Source organism: Gadus morhua, chromosome 13 (assembly GCF_902167405.1).
Source record: "Gadus morhua chromosome 13, gadMor3.0, whole genome shotgun sequence".
Classification (NCBI taxonomy): domain Eukaryota; kingdom Metazoa; phylum Chordata; class Actinopteri; order Gadiformes; family Gadidae; genus Gadus; species Gadus morhua.
This window is the reverse complement of record NC_044060.1, coordinates 17,929,995-17,947,820: the sequence shown is the minus strand read 5'-3', so window position 1 is coordinate 17,947,820 and position 17,826 is coordinate 17,929,995. Positions and strand designations below refer to the sequence as shown.

Sequence of the window (17,826 nt, the reverse complement as noted above, 5' to 3'; positions counted from 1 at the left end):
TGCGAACTCCACTCCTACATCTATTAATTGCAGAGTCACTTTTTGTTCGATCCGGGTCGCGAAGTTCCCGCCCTGGCCGACCGTCGACGAGGTTGTAACCGCTCCTGTGTGTCCTCTCCCAAGGGGTCCGTTCAGGAACCCTCTGGACGAGCTGCTGGTGCCCCCCTCCACCACGGAGGGCCAGAGCGACGAGAGGGCCCTGCTGGACCAGCTGGACTCGCTGCTCAACAACACGGACGTCATCGCCCTGGCGGAGATCGACAAGGCCCTCGGCATCCCCGCACTGGTGGGACAGGTGAGGGTCCCGGGCTGCACGGCTTGGACGCGCTTCAGGGTGGGAGGGCGTTTTGTCTGCGCTTGAGTCGGGGCGGTCGTGCCCGCGCTGCCCTGACTACACGGCTATCACCTTTCACGTCGAGAGCGTCATGTCCACGTTAATGCCTTTCTCTCATAGCGCATGCCCAGACTGCTTCAGCCGGTAGAACAGACAAACGCATAAAAATGCTTTTTCAAGTGTAATCCGCTGAACAAGCGAGAGACTTACCACCTCCGTTCTGTCTTAGTCTCCCGGTCCAGAAGGCCAGCAGCCACAGGGCCACGGCCCAGGTCCGGGGCCGCCCACAGAGTCCTTCCCTCGACCGGACTCCTCCGTGGGCATGGAGCAGAAGGCCATGTACGGGCCGGGCTACCCGGGGCCTCCCTCCATGGCCATGCAGTCTGGCTACAGCGGTAACCCCGGGCCTGGCCAGGCTCCTGGGGGCTTCGGCCCCATGATGAACCCTCAGATGGGCCCCCAGCCAGGGGGGTTCCCCCCCATGGGCGGCATGGCCGGTATGGGCAACCCCCGTGCCAACATGATGAGACCCCCGCGCATGATGAACGCCACCAAGCCCCTAAGGTTACAGCTGCAGCAAAGGCTACAAGGACAACAGGTGCTTATGCGACCCCACAGAGGCTCTGGGTCAGGGCTTCACGGTGCTCTTATCCCACAGACCCGATTCATGTTCACCCGTTTGCCTTCCAGTCTTTGACTCGGCTCGTTCATGGAAGAATTTCTGTGTTCCCCCTTTTTGTAGTTCCTGAACCAGACCAGACAGGTTATGAAGATGGAGAACTCCCCAGCAGGGAATCCGGCCATGCGCCCCGGCATGCAACCTGGAATGCAGCCCGGCATGCAACCTGGAATGCAGCCGGGCATGCAGCCTGGAATGGGTAACCAGGTACGGCGTCTCCACCCCCCCGATGTTTAAACTGTGGATGAGCTGCTGAGATTTGTTTACTCCAAGTGTAGTCCCACCTATGTTTTGCATCAGCAACACCCCTCACTGCTGAGGCTATCTTCGTCAAAGCCGCGGATGCATTAAGCCAAATGAGAACAAGTTCAGTCCCCGTCGACGACTCACAGCCGTGTCTCCCCCACCCCGTCCCCCAGCCCGGCTTCCTCAACGCCCAGATGATGGCTCAGCGCAACCGAGAGCTATTGCAGAGGCAGAGGATGATGATGCTCATGCAGCAGCAGCAGCAGCAGCAGCAGCAGCAGCAGCAACAGCAGCAGCAACAGCAGCAGAGCCAGGGTCCAGCAGCTGGCTTCAGCCCCCCTCCAAACGTCACTGCCCCTGGGGGGATGGACAACCCCATGGCGGGCCCCCCCATGAACCAGCCCGGACAGCAGGCCTACAACTACGGAGCCAACTACGGTACGTAGGGCCTGGTACTGCTCGGAGGCCGATCACGGTCTGAGCTACGTGTGAGTGGTGGTAATCGGTGGACAAGGGTCTCTACAGTTGGAGGGCCAGGTAATGGAGGGGTAGCATGCCTTTGTTCGTGCTAACATACGAACTGGAGGCTCTAATAAGCAAGGCAGTGTGTCGTCCATGGGCACATCACTCTTTGAGTTAGTACCGTGGATCGCCCACAAGGGGGCCACCCGGGTTTACTGACCCATGCTGTCTACTAGCCTCCCAAAGGGGACTGTGTGTGAATGGGAAGTAGTTGAGGAAATGTCTGTCGATCTACCAAGATTATCCCCATTTCAAATTTTCATGCAACATATATTTTATTTTATTAAAAAAAATATATATATCAAGCTAATGTTATATGTGCACTTGCAGGAATGAACCAGCAGGGAGACCCTTCGTTCATGGGCCCAGGCGGCAACCCCCAGGCCAACATGGTGCCTGGGCGGATGGCAGGGCCTCCTCAGGCCGCCATGATGCAAGGCATGCAGGGTAATCCCCAGGGAGGTCCCATGTACCAGTCCGGAGACATGAAGGGCTGGCCCCAAGGAGCCATGCAACGCAGCAGGTACATGCATAGACGCAAATCACAAAACACACCCTCTTCAGGCAACTGCCACTATATAGGCGTTTATGTATGCTGGTTATTGTTGTATAGTTTGGTTCTGAACTGGTTCAGTGGTTTTGAACTGGTCTGACCAGGACCCTCATGTCATTAGTCATCTAGTCCAGCCAAATACTAATTAAAATATGAATTTACCAAAAATATTGCAGCAATCAACAAACGCCTCCATGAACTGTTAAAAACATGGACACAAGAAATGGCTCCAACAATTTGGGCTTGTAAGCTATTGAAACATTAATTAACATGAAAACAAGTTAATTCTTGTACCGTACCTGCAGAGTACCAGTTGAGAATGTCTAGGAAGTTGATGTCTCTTTAATGCTTCAATTTATTTTACATTGCTTCTACTCATATTGTGTGTATAGTTTGATTTTCTTCCCGTTAACCTACCTGCCCCTAAACCATGACCTCTCTCCCTCCCGGCCGGCGCAGCTCCTACCCCCAGCAGCAGCAGCAGCAGCAGCAGCAGCAGCAGCAGCAGCAGCAGCAGCAGCAGCAGCAGCAGCAGCAGTTCCCTCAGCAGGGCGGCCAGGGTCAGTTTCCAGGCATGATGATGAACAGCTCCATGGGCGGGCCGGGGCCGGCCGGCGGGCCCGGAGCAGGGCAGATGGGTCCCATGCAGGGCCAGATGACCATGAACTCCATGGGGATGGGCCGGATGCCCATGGGCCCCGACCAGGTACGCCAGGTACGGAGCCAGACTAGGACCGCTCACGGGGAGGGGGCTGGTGGACGGATGAGGCCTACGGTGAAGGGGTTTGACCTTTTATAGCGCACAGGGTCTGGGTTGGAACCACTCTGCAGGCATCCTTAGGCCAGATGAACCTAACCTTAACCTGCTATTGTCACAGCCCGGCTCAAGGGAATGACAAGGAGGAGACCACACATAGCTTTAAGTTTAACAATCATAGTGGTGTTGGTCATTACACTGACTCAATCAGGAGGTGCCAGAGGGCTGTCACACTGAATGACGTGCGTCTCAAAGAATAATCTAATCACTTTAGATAAAAGATAAAAGTGTTAGCTCAATGGTAAATAGTGCCAATAGTCCAGTTCAATCCAATCTCATCATTGAAACCATGGGATTGAAGACGCTACCGTGTGTGTGTGTGTGTGTGTGTGTGGGGGGGGGGGGGGGGGGTAGCTGCAACTGTTTTTGGTTCTCCACGTACACGCCGAAGAATCATCTGCATTTGATGTTGAACGCTTCAACCCGGTTACCTCTTGTCAAGACATCTTTCCGTGATGTGATTGATGGTGGTTACTCTCATGGTAACCTGCTCTTCTTTTTCCCCGCTTCCAGAAGTATTGCTGAGGACGGCCGCTCGCCGCCATGACTGCCCTCAGGGCCAGGGCCCTGGGGCTCTGGCCCGCTGAGACGGAGCAGCAACAGCAGTGGGGAGTGACAGGCAGCCCAGCAGGCAACACAACAGAAAGACCCAGCCCCCCCTCTAGGGACCTCCCTCCGAAACCCTCCTCTGCCACACATCATGAACAAACCACAGTTAAACACCCACACCAGAATGTGCTCATCATGGAGGTATAAGGACAAGCCTGTTGCATGCTGCCTACCTTGCAACATTAAAGACACATACACACACATACCCACATGCACACACACAGAATGGCAGATACAAGCTCCTGTGTCTGTCTTGCACAAGCGGGAAATGTGGTTGAACGCAGTCAGTGTTGTTGGTAGGTATGGGCTGGCGTTTGCTAGTCGAGTGTTTGGCACTGCGACTACGAAGCTAAAAATGCAAGAACGGTACAATGGTCACCAGCTGCAGTTTACCTGTAGGCTGCTCAATAGATTTTTTTTTTTTTAAAGGATAGTTGCAATATTTACGCGCAGCGTCGGGAAAGAAATCAGACCCCCTCCAGCAGCGATGGGTTTGTATACTACTCTCTGCCGCTATCTGGTGGCTGGACGAGAGATAGCAGCGGACGCTACGCGCACACAGAAACAGAGCAAGTGTCGTTGCTACAGAGTGAAGCGCAGCGCGGTGGACCCCCTTGTCCCGACAGACGGTACTGCAGTATTAGATGTGGCTAATATCCTCTCTGTGAATATGAATTGTAAATATTTTACAAAATTATACATGCTTTTTTATAGGCCTATTTTATTGCACAGAGTATAAGACTTGGGTCGTATTTTTCTGTCGGATAGGTCAATGTTTTTATTTGCTTTTTGATCGTGTTTGTTTTTTTGTTTTTTTTTAACCCTCGTAATTGTTCTGGGCTTTCTTTCTCTTGTCAGCCAATTTAAAATGCCTTTTAAAAACTTTGAGGAGATCGTAGCCATGATATTATTTTATCTATTTTTTTGCGAGGCACTTTTCCTTATGGATGGGTATTTCATATGCAGAAAATCGCAGGTGTTTAACATTGGCAGAAATTGTATTATTCAGTATGGGAAAGAAAACTTGTGTATAATTTTGTTTCTTCAGAACCTTCAGCCTGTGTGTTTGGAGTGTGTGTATCCATACACTCCAACCCCCCCCCCTCCACCTTATTCTCCTCCTCCTCTTCCTCTCTGAGCAACTATTCCTGGCTCGCTATGACATCTACCTTTTTAAACATGCGCAATCCAAAGATATTTTTCCAACCTTTTTTTGTAATGTTTCTTAGGTTGCCTTCTCTTTGCGTCGGTTGAAATACATTGTATATTTGCGGCTGTAGATGGGTACATATCTTGTATTTTTAAGAGGGGGGGGGGAGAATAACAAGGCAGGTGTGTACATATGTGCTAACAGGTGATGGGGGTACATTGGTTCTATGGGAAATATAATGGGGGGGGGGGGGGGGGGGGGGGAGTGCGCTGTGCTAAGAGCACATTAAGGTTTTATCATAGGCTAGCAGTGCCTGGTCTACATTCAGAAAAATGCTATAGGCTACTTTTGTGTGCTATAAAAGAGGAATACCAATGGAATGGGAAACACTTAAAGACATATCAATCTAGTCCTTCTATTTTTCAGAAAATAAACGTGTGCGTCGAGATTCTTTTGCTACTTCGGGAAAATGAACACTGTAGCATTTCATGAAGTGTATAAAACGACTGTCTGGAAGCTCATTTGGTTTCATCGATTTTTGCTAATTATAAGGTGAAATAAGCTGTCTTTTTACAGGATGTATATTGCAGATTTCTTTTTCCCTTGATGTTGATATAAATGTAAATACAAATTTTTATTTAAACAATATTGACTCTTTTGACTTTTTTCATTTGTTTTTGTTTTGAATAAGGCTGTGCAATATTGAAAACACAATCCATTATTTCACAATAAGTAGGTGGATTTTTGCAACGATTAAATATAAAGTATCAATCATCCTCGGCCATGTTAAACCTTGTTCTTATGATTTGAATTACCTTTTTGTGAACACAATTTTGGATTACTTCAATATCTTTATTTCATAACTAGACGATAAATCACTTTAATTAAGAGGATCCATTATGATAAAGAATTATTGCCCTACAATATAGCTGGTTTCGATCAATTAATTTAGGGAGTGGTTGTTAACTTGGTGAGTTGGTCTGGTTTCAGACCACAAACTTAGGGAGTTGGTCTGATTTACTTGATGAGGTGGTAGTCGTGGCAAAAGTACACACATTATTTACTCTAGAAGTCCATATAGTTAATTAAAAAAAGGTAAAAGATAAAGTAAAGTCGAAGTTGAGACAAAGGTAGCCCTCCGACAAACCTACGGTTTCTGTGCAAAGCTTAATCTACCTCACGTCATAATATAATTCGGAGACCAACCATTCTAACTTCAAATAAAAACAATATACTGAATATATTTATAATATTTCAAGTAGAACTTCGCTCCAATTTTTGCAAATCAGTTTTCAATGTCAGCTTCAGAACCATTATGAGACATGTCATTTCAAGGGAAATAACACTTCTAGTACTCTACAGTAGCCTGCTACCAAATACCTTTTAGGTTGGCACAATGAATTAACCAAGAATCGGTCAGCTTAATTCATGTCCATCAAATAAGGCCATGGAAGGGGAACGTCTCCCCCACTGGCGCTATTTCTCGTGATGTGCACCGATGGATACACAGATGGATCGTCTGTATACGTGTTCTGGCCCCATCTGTTTAGGTGGAAATCCGACTTGATGTTGAAAAGGCGCGCAATGACGCAAAGTACAAAAGATGAATAGATAATTCCCCTCAAATCCATTAAGTAGGCTAGGCTAGGCTAGGCTATAGTATTATAGTACGAAAATGTAAGTAGTAGAAAGTACTGATATTTGTTTACAAACCAATAACTTGGTGAGTTGGTCTGTTTTCAAACCACTAAGTTGATGAGTTGGGCCCAATCTCATTCCTTTGCTACATAGAAAATCTCAGCCCTAGCCCTCGCTGTTGCGCGTTCACGCGCCGTGGAGTCATGTCCCAATACTGTTTAAATGTAGCTTAAGGGGTAAGGGGGAGGGCTAACATCCCCTCAAAATTGAGATTTTCGATGGGCACCCTCAAAGCGCTTCAGTTCTGACTTGCTCCTACAATACCTTGCGAGAAAACGGAAAATCAAGAAATATCCTAGACAAGATGGAGGGCGAAAAGATGCGACAGGATTGGAAAAACACAAATGTAAGTGTTTTCTCAGTAATTAACTATTAATTATTTTATTGATTATACTCTGCAGCCCGGCCGCGGTCTTCGAAGCCCGGCCGCGGACTCTCGGAAGATCGCGAAAGTCCGATCACGGGCTCTGCAGCCCGGCCGTCGGACTTTCGCGGGCCGCCCGACCCCGGTTCTCGGCCGGGCTGCAGCCCGTGATCGTGCTCTGCAGCCCGGCCGAGAACCGGGGTCGGGCGGCCCGCGAAAGTCCGACGGCCGGGCTGCAAGACCGGGCTGGATATCATGTCGTATGATATCCAGATCTTCCATGTTCTAGTGACTCCAGGTTAAAAATAAGGTTTATACTAATATATTATATTATATTAGTAACATTCTATAAGTAATATTATATATACTAATATATTATATTATATTAGTAATATTACATGGTTAATCAATGTAATTTTTGGCAGTACTATATTGTGTACATAGCTATTATATATTGTACGTAACATATGGCCATATCACCCAGTTCTGGCATATAATTCCTAATTCCTTCTTATTCGTTTTCTTTCAGGACATCGTTGAGTCCACCGCCACCAGCCCCCCCACCTCTCCCTCATGCTCCTCCACCCCAGGCACCTCTTCCACCACCCCAGACACCCCTTCCAAGAGGAGAGTGCCAGGGGGCAGGCGAGGCATGAGGGGAGCGAGGCAAAGTTGGCGGAATGGTGGAGAAGATGTGATTCTCCACCATTCTCTCAAAAGCTGAGAGAGAGTGTGTGTGTGTGTGTGTGTGTGTGTGTGTATTTTTAGGTGTGCGTGTGTGTGTATTTTTATATGCTTGTGTGTGTATTTTTAGATGTGTTGTTCAGTGTTTCTTATTTAAATAAAGTGTTTATTCTAAAGTGTTCTTGTTCATAACCGATTATTATCTAAGGGTGCACTCAGACTAGGCCAAAATATAAATACCATTTCAGGTTAAACATCTTTAGAATGGGTCTTGCTCGTTGCCCGATACCATGGCAGCCAGTCTGTCTCTTGTAACATTACCAGGGGTCTGGTTATCTGCTAGGGGGCACGGGGAGGCCATGATGACGTCACAGGGTAGGGTTGTCCCATTTGGTAGGGGATCGGTTAGGGGTAGCAATGAGGGGTAGCAATGAGCATGAGCAATGAGGGTTAGGGTTGAGATGTAGGGTTGAGACAGTGAGCAAAGAAACGGGATTGGGCCTTGGTCTGTCAAACCACTAACTTGGTGAGGTGGTCCGTTTTCAAACCACTAACCTTATTAGTTGGTCGGATTTTAAACCACTAACTTGGTGAGTGTCTGTTTTCCAACCACTAACTTGATTAGTTAGTCTGCTTTTATACCACTAACATGTTGAGTTGGTTTGTTTTTATACTACTTCTTTGGTGAACTGATAACTCACCCTTTCCTCTTCCTTCCTCCCTCCAAGTCATAGGGTATGTTGTTTAGTTGATAGGGCCTAGATTATATATGTCTGCCATTGACTAAATATATAAAAGAGATCAATGCCATAATATTTGCCATACTTCTCTTTATTTAGCTAGGGCTACCCGTCGTCACTCATAGATACTAGGCCCACCTTATTAACACTGTTGAAAACACGTATGTAGTCTTTGTGATCAGAGGGTGGCGCTGTTGTCTACTTGTGAATAATTTCCCACACATGTCATACTGAATGCCAAGTTTGCAACTCCAAATATAGTCGCAGGGGGGCGCTACGACCAAGAATGTCAAGAAAGTTTTTGTTTTGACTTTGGACGACATAATAGATAGTATAACTACTAAATAATAGTCAAATATTTACTGAATTCGTTTTTGTAGCGTGGTGACATGCAGCCTTGTCTTTTTTTTAAAAAACATTCAAATACGACCATCTTGTTGGCTATAAGATGTAATATAAGAGATAATTATCAACCTATAACATGCAAAAACATACATTTGGTTAAAAATTAAAATATGCAAACTTTCAAGGTAAAGAAAATATTCCACCATAGGTTACAAAACACAAAGCGAAAGCACGCAAGTAAATCAAACTCATGTGCACAACAAATTTCCAGTGAGTTTTTCAGTTGCGCGCTTGAAAAAAAACTTAAGAGATGGAGAAAAAGTGTATATTAATAGCAGACTTTATAACTACTGTACTGTGGGAATATATAACAGGCGAGGAGAGTCTCTCTGTTGGCAGCTTTCCCGGCCCATCTGCGGCCTGGCTGGTGGATTACTGTTTGTTAATGTTTCAATCAGCTGTGTGTTGAGGAATGTGGAGCTATTTAACCTGAACTTCCCCAGGTGTGCCGAGGCGCCGCTCAGTCTGGGGCCCGCCGCCCTCCCCTGCCCTTGGCACAAAGCTATCACACAAACACAATCACACACACACACTCACACATACACACACTCTCTCTCTCACACACACACACACACACACACACACACACACACACACACACACACACACACACACACACACACTGGCCGGGCCTCGGGACGCCGGGGCTGCAGCTGTGCGCATCGCACCGCAGGGAAATGGGAAAAACATTGCACCAGGGAGACTGAATAAATCTTATAACGAATTGGCGTTCCGAAGCCCGTTTTAACCCGTGCCCCACCGAAAGGCGAAACTTTAATGTTGTCGAGCGACTGATTTAGACGCACTCCTATCGGAACACCATTTTCAAATGTACGTTTTATTAGGACGTTTATTGGAATTTTAGCTGACATGTATTTGGCCAAATGTTAAAGCCATTATAGCCCTCCTTAATGGACTCGCCTTAATTATTCACATATTGAAATAGGTCATGAGAGTATGGTGGCAAGCCTATTGGTTAAGTTTGGGTCTGCTTGTGATTGCTTTAAATAATTTTGGGGAACTATTCGTTAAGACCCCTGAACCCCCAACTCACCAAAGTGTGAGTTTCGCTGGTAATGTGATACCTTAACGAGCCATACAAATACAAATGAGCGATTTAACGAGGAATGCGTCATTGTGTGCGCAGGCCACCAGCCTGGTTTTTGCGTGACAAGGGGTAACATTTGAATGTGCATTAATGGTTGCGTGGCGATTGTCCTGACCTCTACCAGCGCCTTATGTGTTCCTCACGGGATCGACCACTGTGATCTATGACATACAGCCTCATAAAATGGGGCCTATACTAAACCCTGCGGATTTTGTAGGCCTATATGCGTACAGCCTTTTAAGACTTCACTTTCAAATAAGTTATGCTTTCCCATGTGCTTTGGTATTTTGACTCTAAAATATGCTACAGAAAAATCGACCAACACAGGTATACTTGATAAAAAATAATCTTGTTTTAATAAAAACACCAATAACATACATTGCAAGAAACAATATATTCTTTCACATAATGTGACATTGTAATATACAATACAATTTTTCGCTCAGAATTCTGAGCATGATTTTTTCATTTTACAAAAAAACATTTTTCGACAAAAAAAAGGTTTTACAAGATACAAAAACGTAACAGTAACTTTTTAGACTTTTCTTCTGCAGCTCTACAAGCAAACAACTTGCTCCAGTGCAGCCTATAAACCGCCATGGTGTCCGGGGGCCAACCCAGTCTATTGGGCCCCCCCACTCTCCTTCTCCAGCTCTCGACGAATGGCGGGCCTCGGGAGAAGGTCCACGGAGTATACTGTCTAGCGTGGGCTATTCAAACGTCCCTACTAAGCTGTTCAAGGTTGGGTTTTCGACGTGGTTCATCGGGGTCACGCCAGTCAGCCTTGTTCGGTTCTTCACTTGGCTCGCCTCTTCTCGGAATGCTGAAGCGATGCTCGGTGTGTGTCTCTGTGTGTCTCTCTGTCTTTAGCGGCACATGATCCTGTCGTCTGAGCAGCCGTTCTGTTGAGAGGGAAGAGGGAAAGCAAACGTTAATAATACGATCACAGCCAAAGCACAAAGAATAAACATTAACGCCAAAGCTTGTCATCCCTTCCCTGATTCATGATGCAACTATTACGCAAAGTTAAGCAAGAGTCTGTGCGTGGTCCAAGCCTCAGAACAATATTTACCTCGACTGAAATGCTGGCCAGCTCCGCGTTGAGGGTGGTCAGCGGCGTGCGGGGTAGCCCTGAGCCATGACGGCTCTTCTCGGGCTCGTCCAGCTCAACCTGGAGGTCCCAGATGTAGTCAATGACGTGCTGCAGGATCTCCACCTTGCTGGCCTTCTTGTTGGTGGGCAGGGTGGGCACCAGCTCCTTCAGCTTGCTGTAACAGCTGTTCATGTCCTGCAGGAAGACGCTCATCTGCTCGTCCAGCAGCGGGATCTTGGACATCTTGGAGATGGCCAGACTCTGGTCGGACAGGCAGCGCACCATGTCCTCGCCGCCGACCTTGCTTTTCAGTGCGCACGTAGATCCGACTACCTTCATGTTGACGGCTGCTTGGCTGGGAGATGTAGTTTCCAAGAAAAAGGAGGTACAATGATTGTACATAAAAAAAAGTCGAGAGGAGTTTGGTGAGCGAAGAAATACTGTTTCAGCTCTCAAGAGTTGATGCACGGCAATGTTGACAGTTTGCAACGTCCACATGGGTGAACCAGCCCGGCTTTATAGTCGACCGGGACCCCAGGGGCGTTCCCTGACGTATCCCGTCTCGGAGCGGCGGACCAATGGGGCGCCGGTGTTTGCATTGGCGGGTCGTCCCACAACACCGCTCTCGGCCAATGGCGTCGGTTGCCTGGTTATCGGGATTTACAATCTGTTTGAGGGATGGCGTTACAAATGGAAACAAATGTGTGTCTTTTACGGGTAATATGTGGGAATCCAGCTGTCCCGTGGCCGGGGGACTCTGCAGGTGTAGATTGCCTGGGGACATTCAAGGGGTGGTGAATGCCTATGAACTGTGAGAATGTGTGTGGGATGAGGAAGGGATGAATAGAATGAATAGTTGATTATAATTACCACCACAGTGCTACTGACCATCGTAGTGGGTATGCTACAGATGTTGTGAATGCCAATGAATGCACAATACGACGAATAGTCATGGGTACTTTTATGTAGCGGCTTATATAAATTATACATCTGTCCGGGAGTTTATCTGGTGTTAAGTTGTTTTCAGTTCTCACCAATTTCAGAAGTTTGTTTGGGATCCGCTTTAGCTCGTTGTTTACTCTTATTATTATTTGTGTGCATTGAAACCACTGGAAATTTAAACTTGTATAAAACATCTGAGATAAGAAATAAAAGCAAAGTATCGCATTGCAACGATAAGGGTAAACGGGGGAACACTCGTCTCGAACAGTCGTCCGCCTATGCTATGAGCTGTATAGAGTTGGAAGGTTTTTATTTATTTATTCAAAGCTTTCTTTATACGAGCTATACTTTTTAGCACAGACTTTCCTTTTTCCTTTTTGGTGAAGGAAATCCCTATGAGCGACTTGGCGGATTCCTTCACATGTTCTCCGTGTGTGCACGCTGAAATTGCATCGCTCTGTTCTGAATCTTCTCGCAGATTGTCCAAACAAGCCGGAGCAGACTGGCAGGCGCCAGCGCGGTGACGTCACCCATTCATTCGAGCCTTGACGCCTGTCAGCCTGGCGCCGCGCGGGCGGTCTCCATGGAGACCTCAAACAAGAGGCTCGCACTCCCCCCCATTCACCTGCACTGCGCGTAAACCCTGAGAACAATCTGGCCTTGGAGATCATCGTTCATTTATCACCTTAAATCACTCTGATGCGATTACCGCCCCGCGCACCTGCAAGCGGCCATTGTCACCGTCCCAACTCGAACAGTGTCCTTACAGCGAAGAATAGGGAATGCGGAGAAGGAGGGAGAGAGCTTTGAAGGCAAGCTGTGTAGGAATGTCCCGCTTTTAACACGGATGGGAAAAAATATATATATTACTTAATGTTTATCACTAAGGCTATATCAATCTTTTGCAGATTATACTTTTATAAATTATATGTTTGTACAACATTAGGCAAAATCAACAATAAAAAGATCAAATACTGAGCTGAATAAAACTATTTATAGTGAAATAAAGTAAAATTAAAAAAATAATATAAACTTAATTCTTAAAAAGCTGAATAAAATAAAATAAAAAATACCTGTTTATTGCATACATCTAGTCATCATTAATCCCCCCTACAATATGCGTTATAAACAACAACTTCAATAAAGTCCCCTTGTAACCAAACTTAACTACTTCAGACTTCAGTTTCAGTAGCCTGTAAAAAAGCCCTTTTAGGCTGAGTTTCTTTTGCTTTTTTTTTTTCTTCTTTCTTTTTTGCCCTCTGTCCTAGGTTGCAGCTGACGGGGCAGAGGGGGGGGGGGGGGGGGGGGGGGGGGGGGGGGGGGGGGGGAGAGAGAGAGGGGGCTGTGGAGGGCTGAACAATGGCAGCGCAGTGCAGGGATTGTGGGAGAGAATCTAGGCTGGAGCCACAGTGTCTGGAGCGCCCCCCCACTCCCCTCATCCAGCTTTTGTTCAGCTGCAAAAGCTATCAGCACTTCCTACTGACACCAACAATAACTCCACACAGCTGGGCCCTTTTACCCTGTTTACAGCACATCAAGGCAAGGGGAGAGGGAGAGGGAGGGAGAGAGGGGGAGGGAGAGAGATAGAGAGGGGAAGAGAGGGAGGGGTATGGAGATAGAGAGAGGGAGAAAGGGAGGGATAGGGAGAGAGAGAGACAGAAAGAGAGGGGGGGATACGGAGAGAGAGAGAGGTGGGGGAGGGGGGGGTAAGGGGAGAGGGAGAAAGAGAGGAAGGGAGAGAGAGGTGGAAAGAGAGAGGGAGGGACAGAGGGGGCAGAGAGGGAGTAGAAAGGGAGAGACAGAGAGAGATGGGTCCGAAAGTGAGAGAGAAAGTGGGGGAGGGAAGGAAGGCAGGGAGGAGGGAGAGGAAAAGTGAAACATATTAGCTCCTGATTTTAACTGACAAGAGTGGCATTGCCCCCCCTCCTTCTGTGATCAAACCACCCACTCTCCCCAACCCCCCCCCCCCCAGAACAATCCAACCTAGCCTCCTCCACTATACATCGGGAGAGGAGTGACCGCCACCCATGATGTCATATCCCAGTTGAAACTTCATGGCCAGATATAATTTATCAGCGTTATGCCTGTGGGAGGCTGCAGGCAGGATGGTTCTGTGTGTGTGTGTGCGTCTGTGTGTGTGTGTGTAGGTGTGTGTGTGTGTGTGTGTGTATGTGTGTGTGTGTGTGTGTGTGTCACTCCCCTGAACATGCTACTGTTTTGGTCTGAGATAAAGCAATGTCACGCAGCCATAACGCAGCCGAATCTCAACACCTCGCAACTTTTGATTTAATGTTTGCCCGGCCCTGTTTTGTATTTCGGCCTCCTGTCTCCTATCAGTGTTTTCTGCTCTGGATTGTTCCATTTGGTGGGGGGGGGGGGTATTAAAGCGAACACGCCCTCTTTATCGCCAAAGCAAATAGATATACAATAGCACACTACAGGAAGCCATGGGGGGGAGGGGTCGAGGGAAATGTTGCTGCAGGAATTTGTTCAAAGGAAATTGGACATTCCTGCCGTGCTGCTAAACTCTTGCTACTCGTATTATTATTACTGGACAGAACAATACGTTCCTCTGGTAGTTGCACTTCCTGGAATCACTGGAGCAGCTAAAGCTACAACATTGCGGGCGTAGAGTATGCTAATGCTTTCTTAGACAGAGGATGTAGCCCGGGACTGTGGAGCCGTGCTGTCGAGGGGCAGCAGCGTCTCATTTGATGAGGAGTGCATCGCACAACGTGGAAGTTTCATCTCTCGCAGGCCTACACACTGATCTATATCACACCTGTTTATAGTATACACACATGTAAACAGTAATGAAAACCCAGCTATGCACCGGTACACAAACACACACACACACACACACACACACACACATACTGCAACGAACACACACACACACACACACACACACACACACACACACACACACACACACACACACACACACACACACACACACACACACACACACACACACACACACACACACACACACACACAGATTGCCACACAAGTCTTCTCCCCGCAGCTGTGGGATTAGTTTCCAGTTCCCATTCAAGCTCTTCCTGTTTGCGTGATAGTGATCACACCTGTGTGCAGGTGTGTTCCGTCGGCTCGCATGGGACTTCAGTGGGTGTGGTGTCAGATGCAACAACGTCCTCTCGCTCTCTCTCTCTTTCTCTTCCTCTCTCTCCCTCTTTCGCTCTCTCTCTCACTCTCTCTCTCTCTCAGTTTTCAAAAGTATATTAAGGAAAAGAAGCAGCACAGTGTAAAAGGGAATGGTGAGTAGGTGAATCAAATAATTTCCTTGAAATGGGCCACAGAATGAGTCATTACCAATCACCGTGGGTATAATTGGGGATGCACATTATAATAAGTATAAAACAGAGAAAGGTTGTAGGTGCAATCTCTCTCTACTCTCTATCTCTCAATACTCAGGCCTCCTCTACACGACATGCTACACATGCTAGCCGTCGCTGTAGCTCTGCTGTTTCCCAGGCTCTGGGTTCAGCATGGAGGAGGAGAGGGGTGCGGAAGTGGAGGAGGGGTGGGAGGGGGGAGGGGAGGCACAGCCCCGGCTGACGCTAGCTCGCTGTGTCACAGGGAGGGGACGCGGTTCCTTCCGGGGCCGTGTTGGGCTGGTGTGTGCCCTGGCCCACCGGGACGGTACCTCCCCCTCTAGGGGGAGAGCCCAGTCTCTGTAATGACTGAGCTACTTCTGGTGAGACTCACATCCTGTGGGCAAAGAGACGCCTGCCCAAGAGAGAGTGAGCGTGGAAGAGAGACATAGAGAGGCAAGGGAGAGAGAGAGAGAGAGCGAGAGTGAGAGAGAGAGAGAGAGAGAGAGAGAGAGAGAGAGAGAGAGAGAGAGAGAGAGAGAGAGAGAGAGAGAGAGAGAGAGAGAGAGAGAGAGAGAGAGAGAGAGAGAGAGAGAGAGATGTGTCATGCAGCAGCTCAGACCTGCTGGAGCCTAGTCGTCTGTGGCCCAGTTTGGGGTTGAGGTTGTTTTTGTTTTTTTTCCTTTTCCTCGTTTCTTTGTGTTTCCTTTCTGGCACTGGGTGTGTGTGTGTGTGTGTGTGTGTGTGTGTGTGTGTGTGTGTGTGTGTGTGTGTGTGTGTGTGTGTGTGTGTGTGTGTGTGTGTGTGTGTGTGTGTGTGTGTGTGTGTGTGTGTGTCTGTGTGAGAGAGAGAGAGACAGAGAGAGAGACAGAGAGAGAGACAGAGAGAGAGAAATGAGAGCAGTGCCCTCTCGCAGGCACCAGGGACAGGTTAAACACAGGCTATCTCTTTCTCTCCCTCTTGCTCTCTCTCTGCACGGCCAGCCACTTGTAGGATCCTTGATGCCCCACAGGTGTCTGCTCTGTGTCCTTGGCCCTGGCCAGGGGGGCCAGTTGCCTTCCCCGAACACACCACACACACACACACACACACACACACACACACACACACACACACACACACACACACACACACACACACACACACACACAAACAGGAACAGCACGTTCTCCGTCTCTCCCTATCTCTCTCTCTCTCTCCTTCGGTGTTATCTTCCTCCTGGTCTTCCTTCCCACTGTATACATATCTCCATCTTTCCCATCAGCAACAAGTCTGGATGCATGTGTTTGGCGTAGGCCTGTGTGCACTCGAGCGTGCACGTGTGCATGTCCGTGGGTGTGTGTGTGTGTGTGTGTGTGTGTGTGCATGGCCATATTCCTCCGCCTGGTTCCCACACATACTATCAAAGCCCTTTAATGGCTTCTAATTAGCTCCCCATCTGCTGGGGACAGCGTACTGGTGGTGTGTTAAAGCACCCATTGAGAGCGGAGGCATTGTGCTGGGGAATACTTTCCACTCCAGTGGCAATTGCCTGGAGAGGGAAGGAGCTTTAGCTGGGGGGGGGGGGGGGTGAAGAGAAGGGTGAAGAAGATTGGAGGAGGGGGTCGCTGGTGGCGGCGGAGGAGGGAGGTCACAGGCCGGGGTGTGGGAGGTGGGGCAGGGCGGTGGGACACACAATTAGAGACAGTGTTACGGCTTGTTGCGAATCTCATAAGTGCCCCCCCCCCCCCCCCCCCCAGCCCCCCCCATTCCAACCAGTCCCGGTTACGTCCCCTGGACATAACCCCGCCACACCCCAACCCTCTCTTCCCACCAAACCCCTCCCCTTGAGAAACCCACCTCAATCCCGCCGTTTCCCGCCAAGTGTCCCCGTGTGTTCCTCTCCCCCCCAGAGCCCCCGTGTTAGCAGCCACCACCACCGCACAGACAGGTTCCTCCTGGGTTGACACCTTCTCCCCGTGGAGCCTCTGGGGCCAGGGGACCCACGGGGCTGTTCCTTTGTCCCCGTGGTGCCCTAAGGCTACAGCGGGAGGGGGGGGGGGGGGGGGGGGCACACCAGCATCCATAGGCACTGTAGATGCATTGAGGGCCTCGTCAGTGACGCTGCACCGGGCTGCCGTCTGAATGGGTGCCCGTCCGTCAAGACCCTGCATGTCCTGCCTCTGTCCGAGACCCCCAGCCGCTTTCCCAGGTCCGGGCCGGTGAGGGGTGGGGTGGCCGGGCCCAGCTGTTCCCAGCTGGTAGCCAGGGGATCCCTATGGAAGTGCTGGTGGTTTGAGGAGGGGGGGGGGGGGGGTCTCTGCTGCTAGCCAGCTGCCACCAACAGCAGGGAGGGAATTAGATAGAGGACAAACAAAGTGTTTTTACCGCCAGTGCCACCACCAGCAGCACCACTGGTGCTGCTCCTGATGTGGAAGACGTCCCCCATTAGAACCACTGTTTGCCCCGGTCGACTGGTCAGAGCTTAGAGACGCTACAGTAGCAATGGGTCTGCTTTATACAGCCTGTCTAATCTATAGCTGCGGCAATGTTGGGCTCGCTCGA

At 48.8% G+C, this 17,826-nt stretch overlaps 2 protein-coding genes across 6 annotated transcripts in view; one reads left to right on the top strand and one right to left on the bottom strand.

Moving 5' to 3' along the window:
• Positions 1 to 5,556, top strand: part of LOC115557847 (nuclear receptor coactivator 3) — a 28,437-nt gene extending 22,881 nt beyond the window's left edge. For 3 of the 5 annotated variants that reach the window (XM_030375959.1, XM_030375956.1, XM_030375957.1), the window contains 7 exons: positions 124 to 295; positions 564 to 932; positions 1,077 to 1,220; positions 1,433 to 1,697; positions 2,112 to 2,304; positions 2,794 to 3,049; positions 3,665 to 5,556. In XM_030375959.1, coding sequence (XP_030231819.1) covers positions 124 to 295; positions 564 to 932; positions 1,077 to 1,220; positions 1,433 to 1,697; positions 2,112 to 2,304; positions 2,794 to 3,049; positions 3,665 to 3,676 — 1,411 coding nt within the window. In that variant the 3' untranslated portion in view covers positions 3,677 to 5,556. The remainder of the gene's footprint in view (positions 1 to 123; positions 296 to 563; positions 933 to 1,076; positions 1,221 to 1,432; positions 1,698 to 2,111; positions 2,305 to 2,793; positions 3,050 to 3,664) is intronic. The other 2 variants (XM_030375960.1, XM_030375958.1) reach the window with 2 other exon arrangements.
• A 4,685-nt stretch (positions 5,557 to 10,241) lies between these two features.
• Positions 10,242 to 11,506, bottom strand: id1 (inhibitor of DNA binding 1, HLH protein). The gene is made up of 2 exons (XM_030375981.1): positions 10,982 to 11,506; positions 10,242 to 10,811 (listed from the first exon to the last, which is right to left on the bottom strand). Exons 1-2 carry the CDS (start codon positions 11,498 to 11,500, stop codon positions 10,776 to 10,778), a joined length of 555 nt encoding a protein of 184 aa, XP_030231841.1. The 5' UTR covers positions 11,501 to 11,506; the 3' UTR covers positions 10,242 to 10,775.
• Positions 11,507 to 17,826: the final 6,320 nt, after the last annotated feature.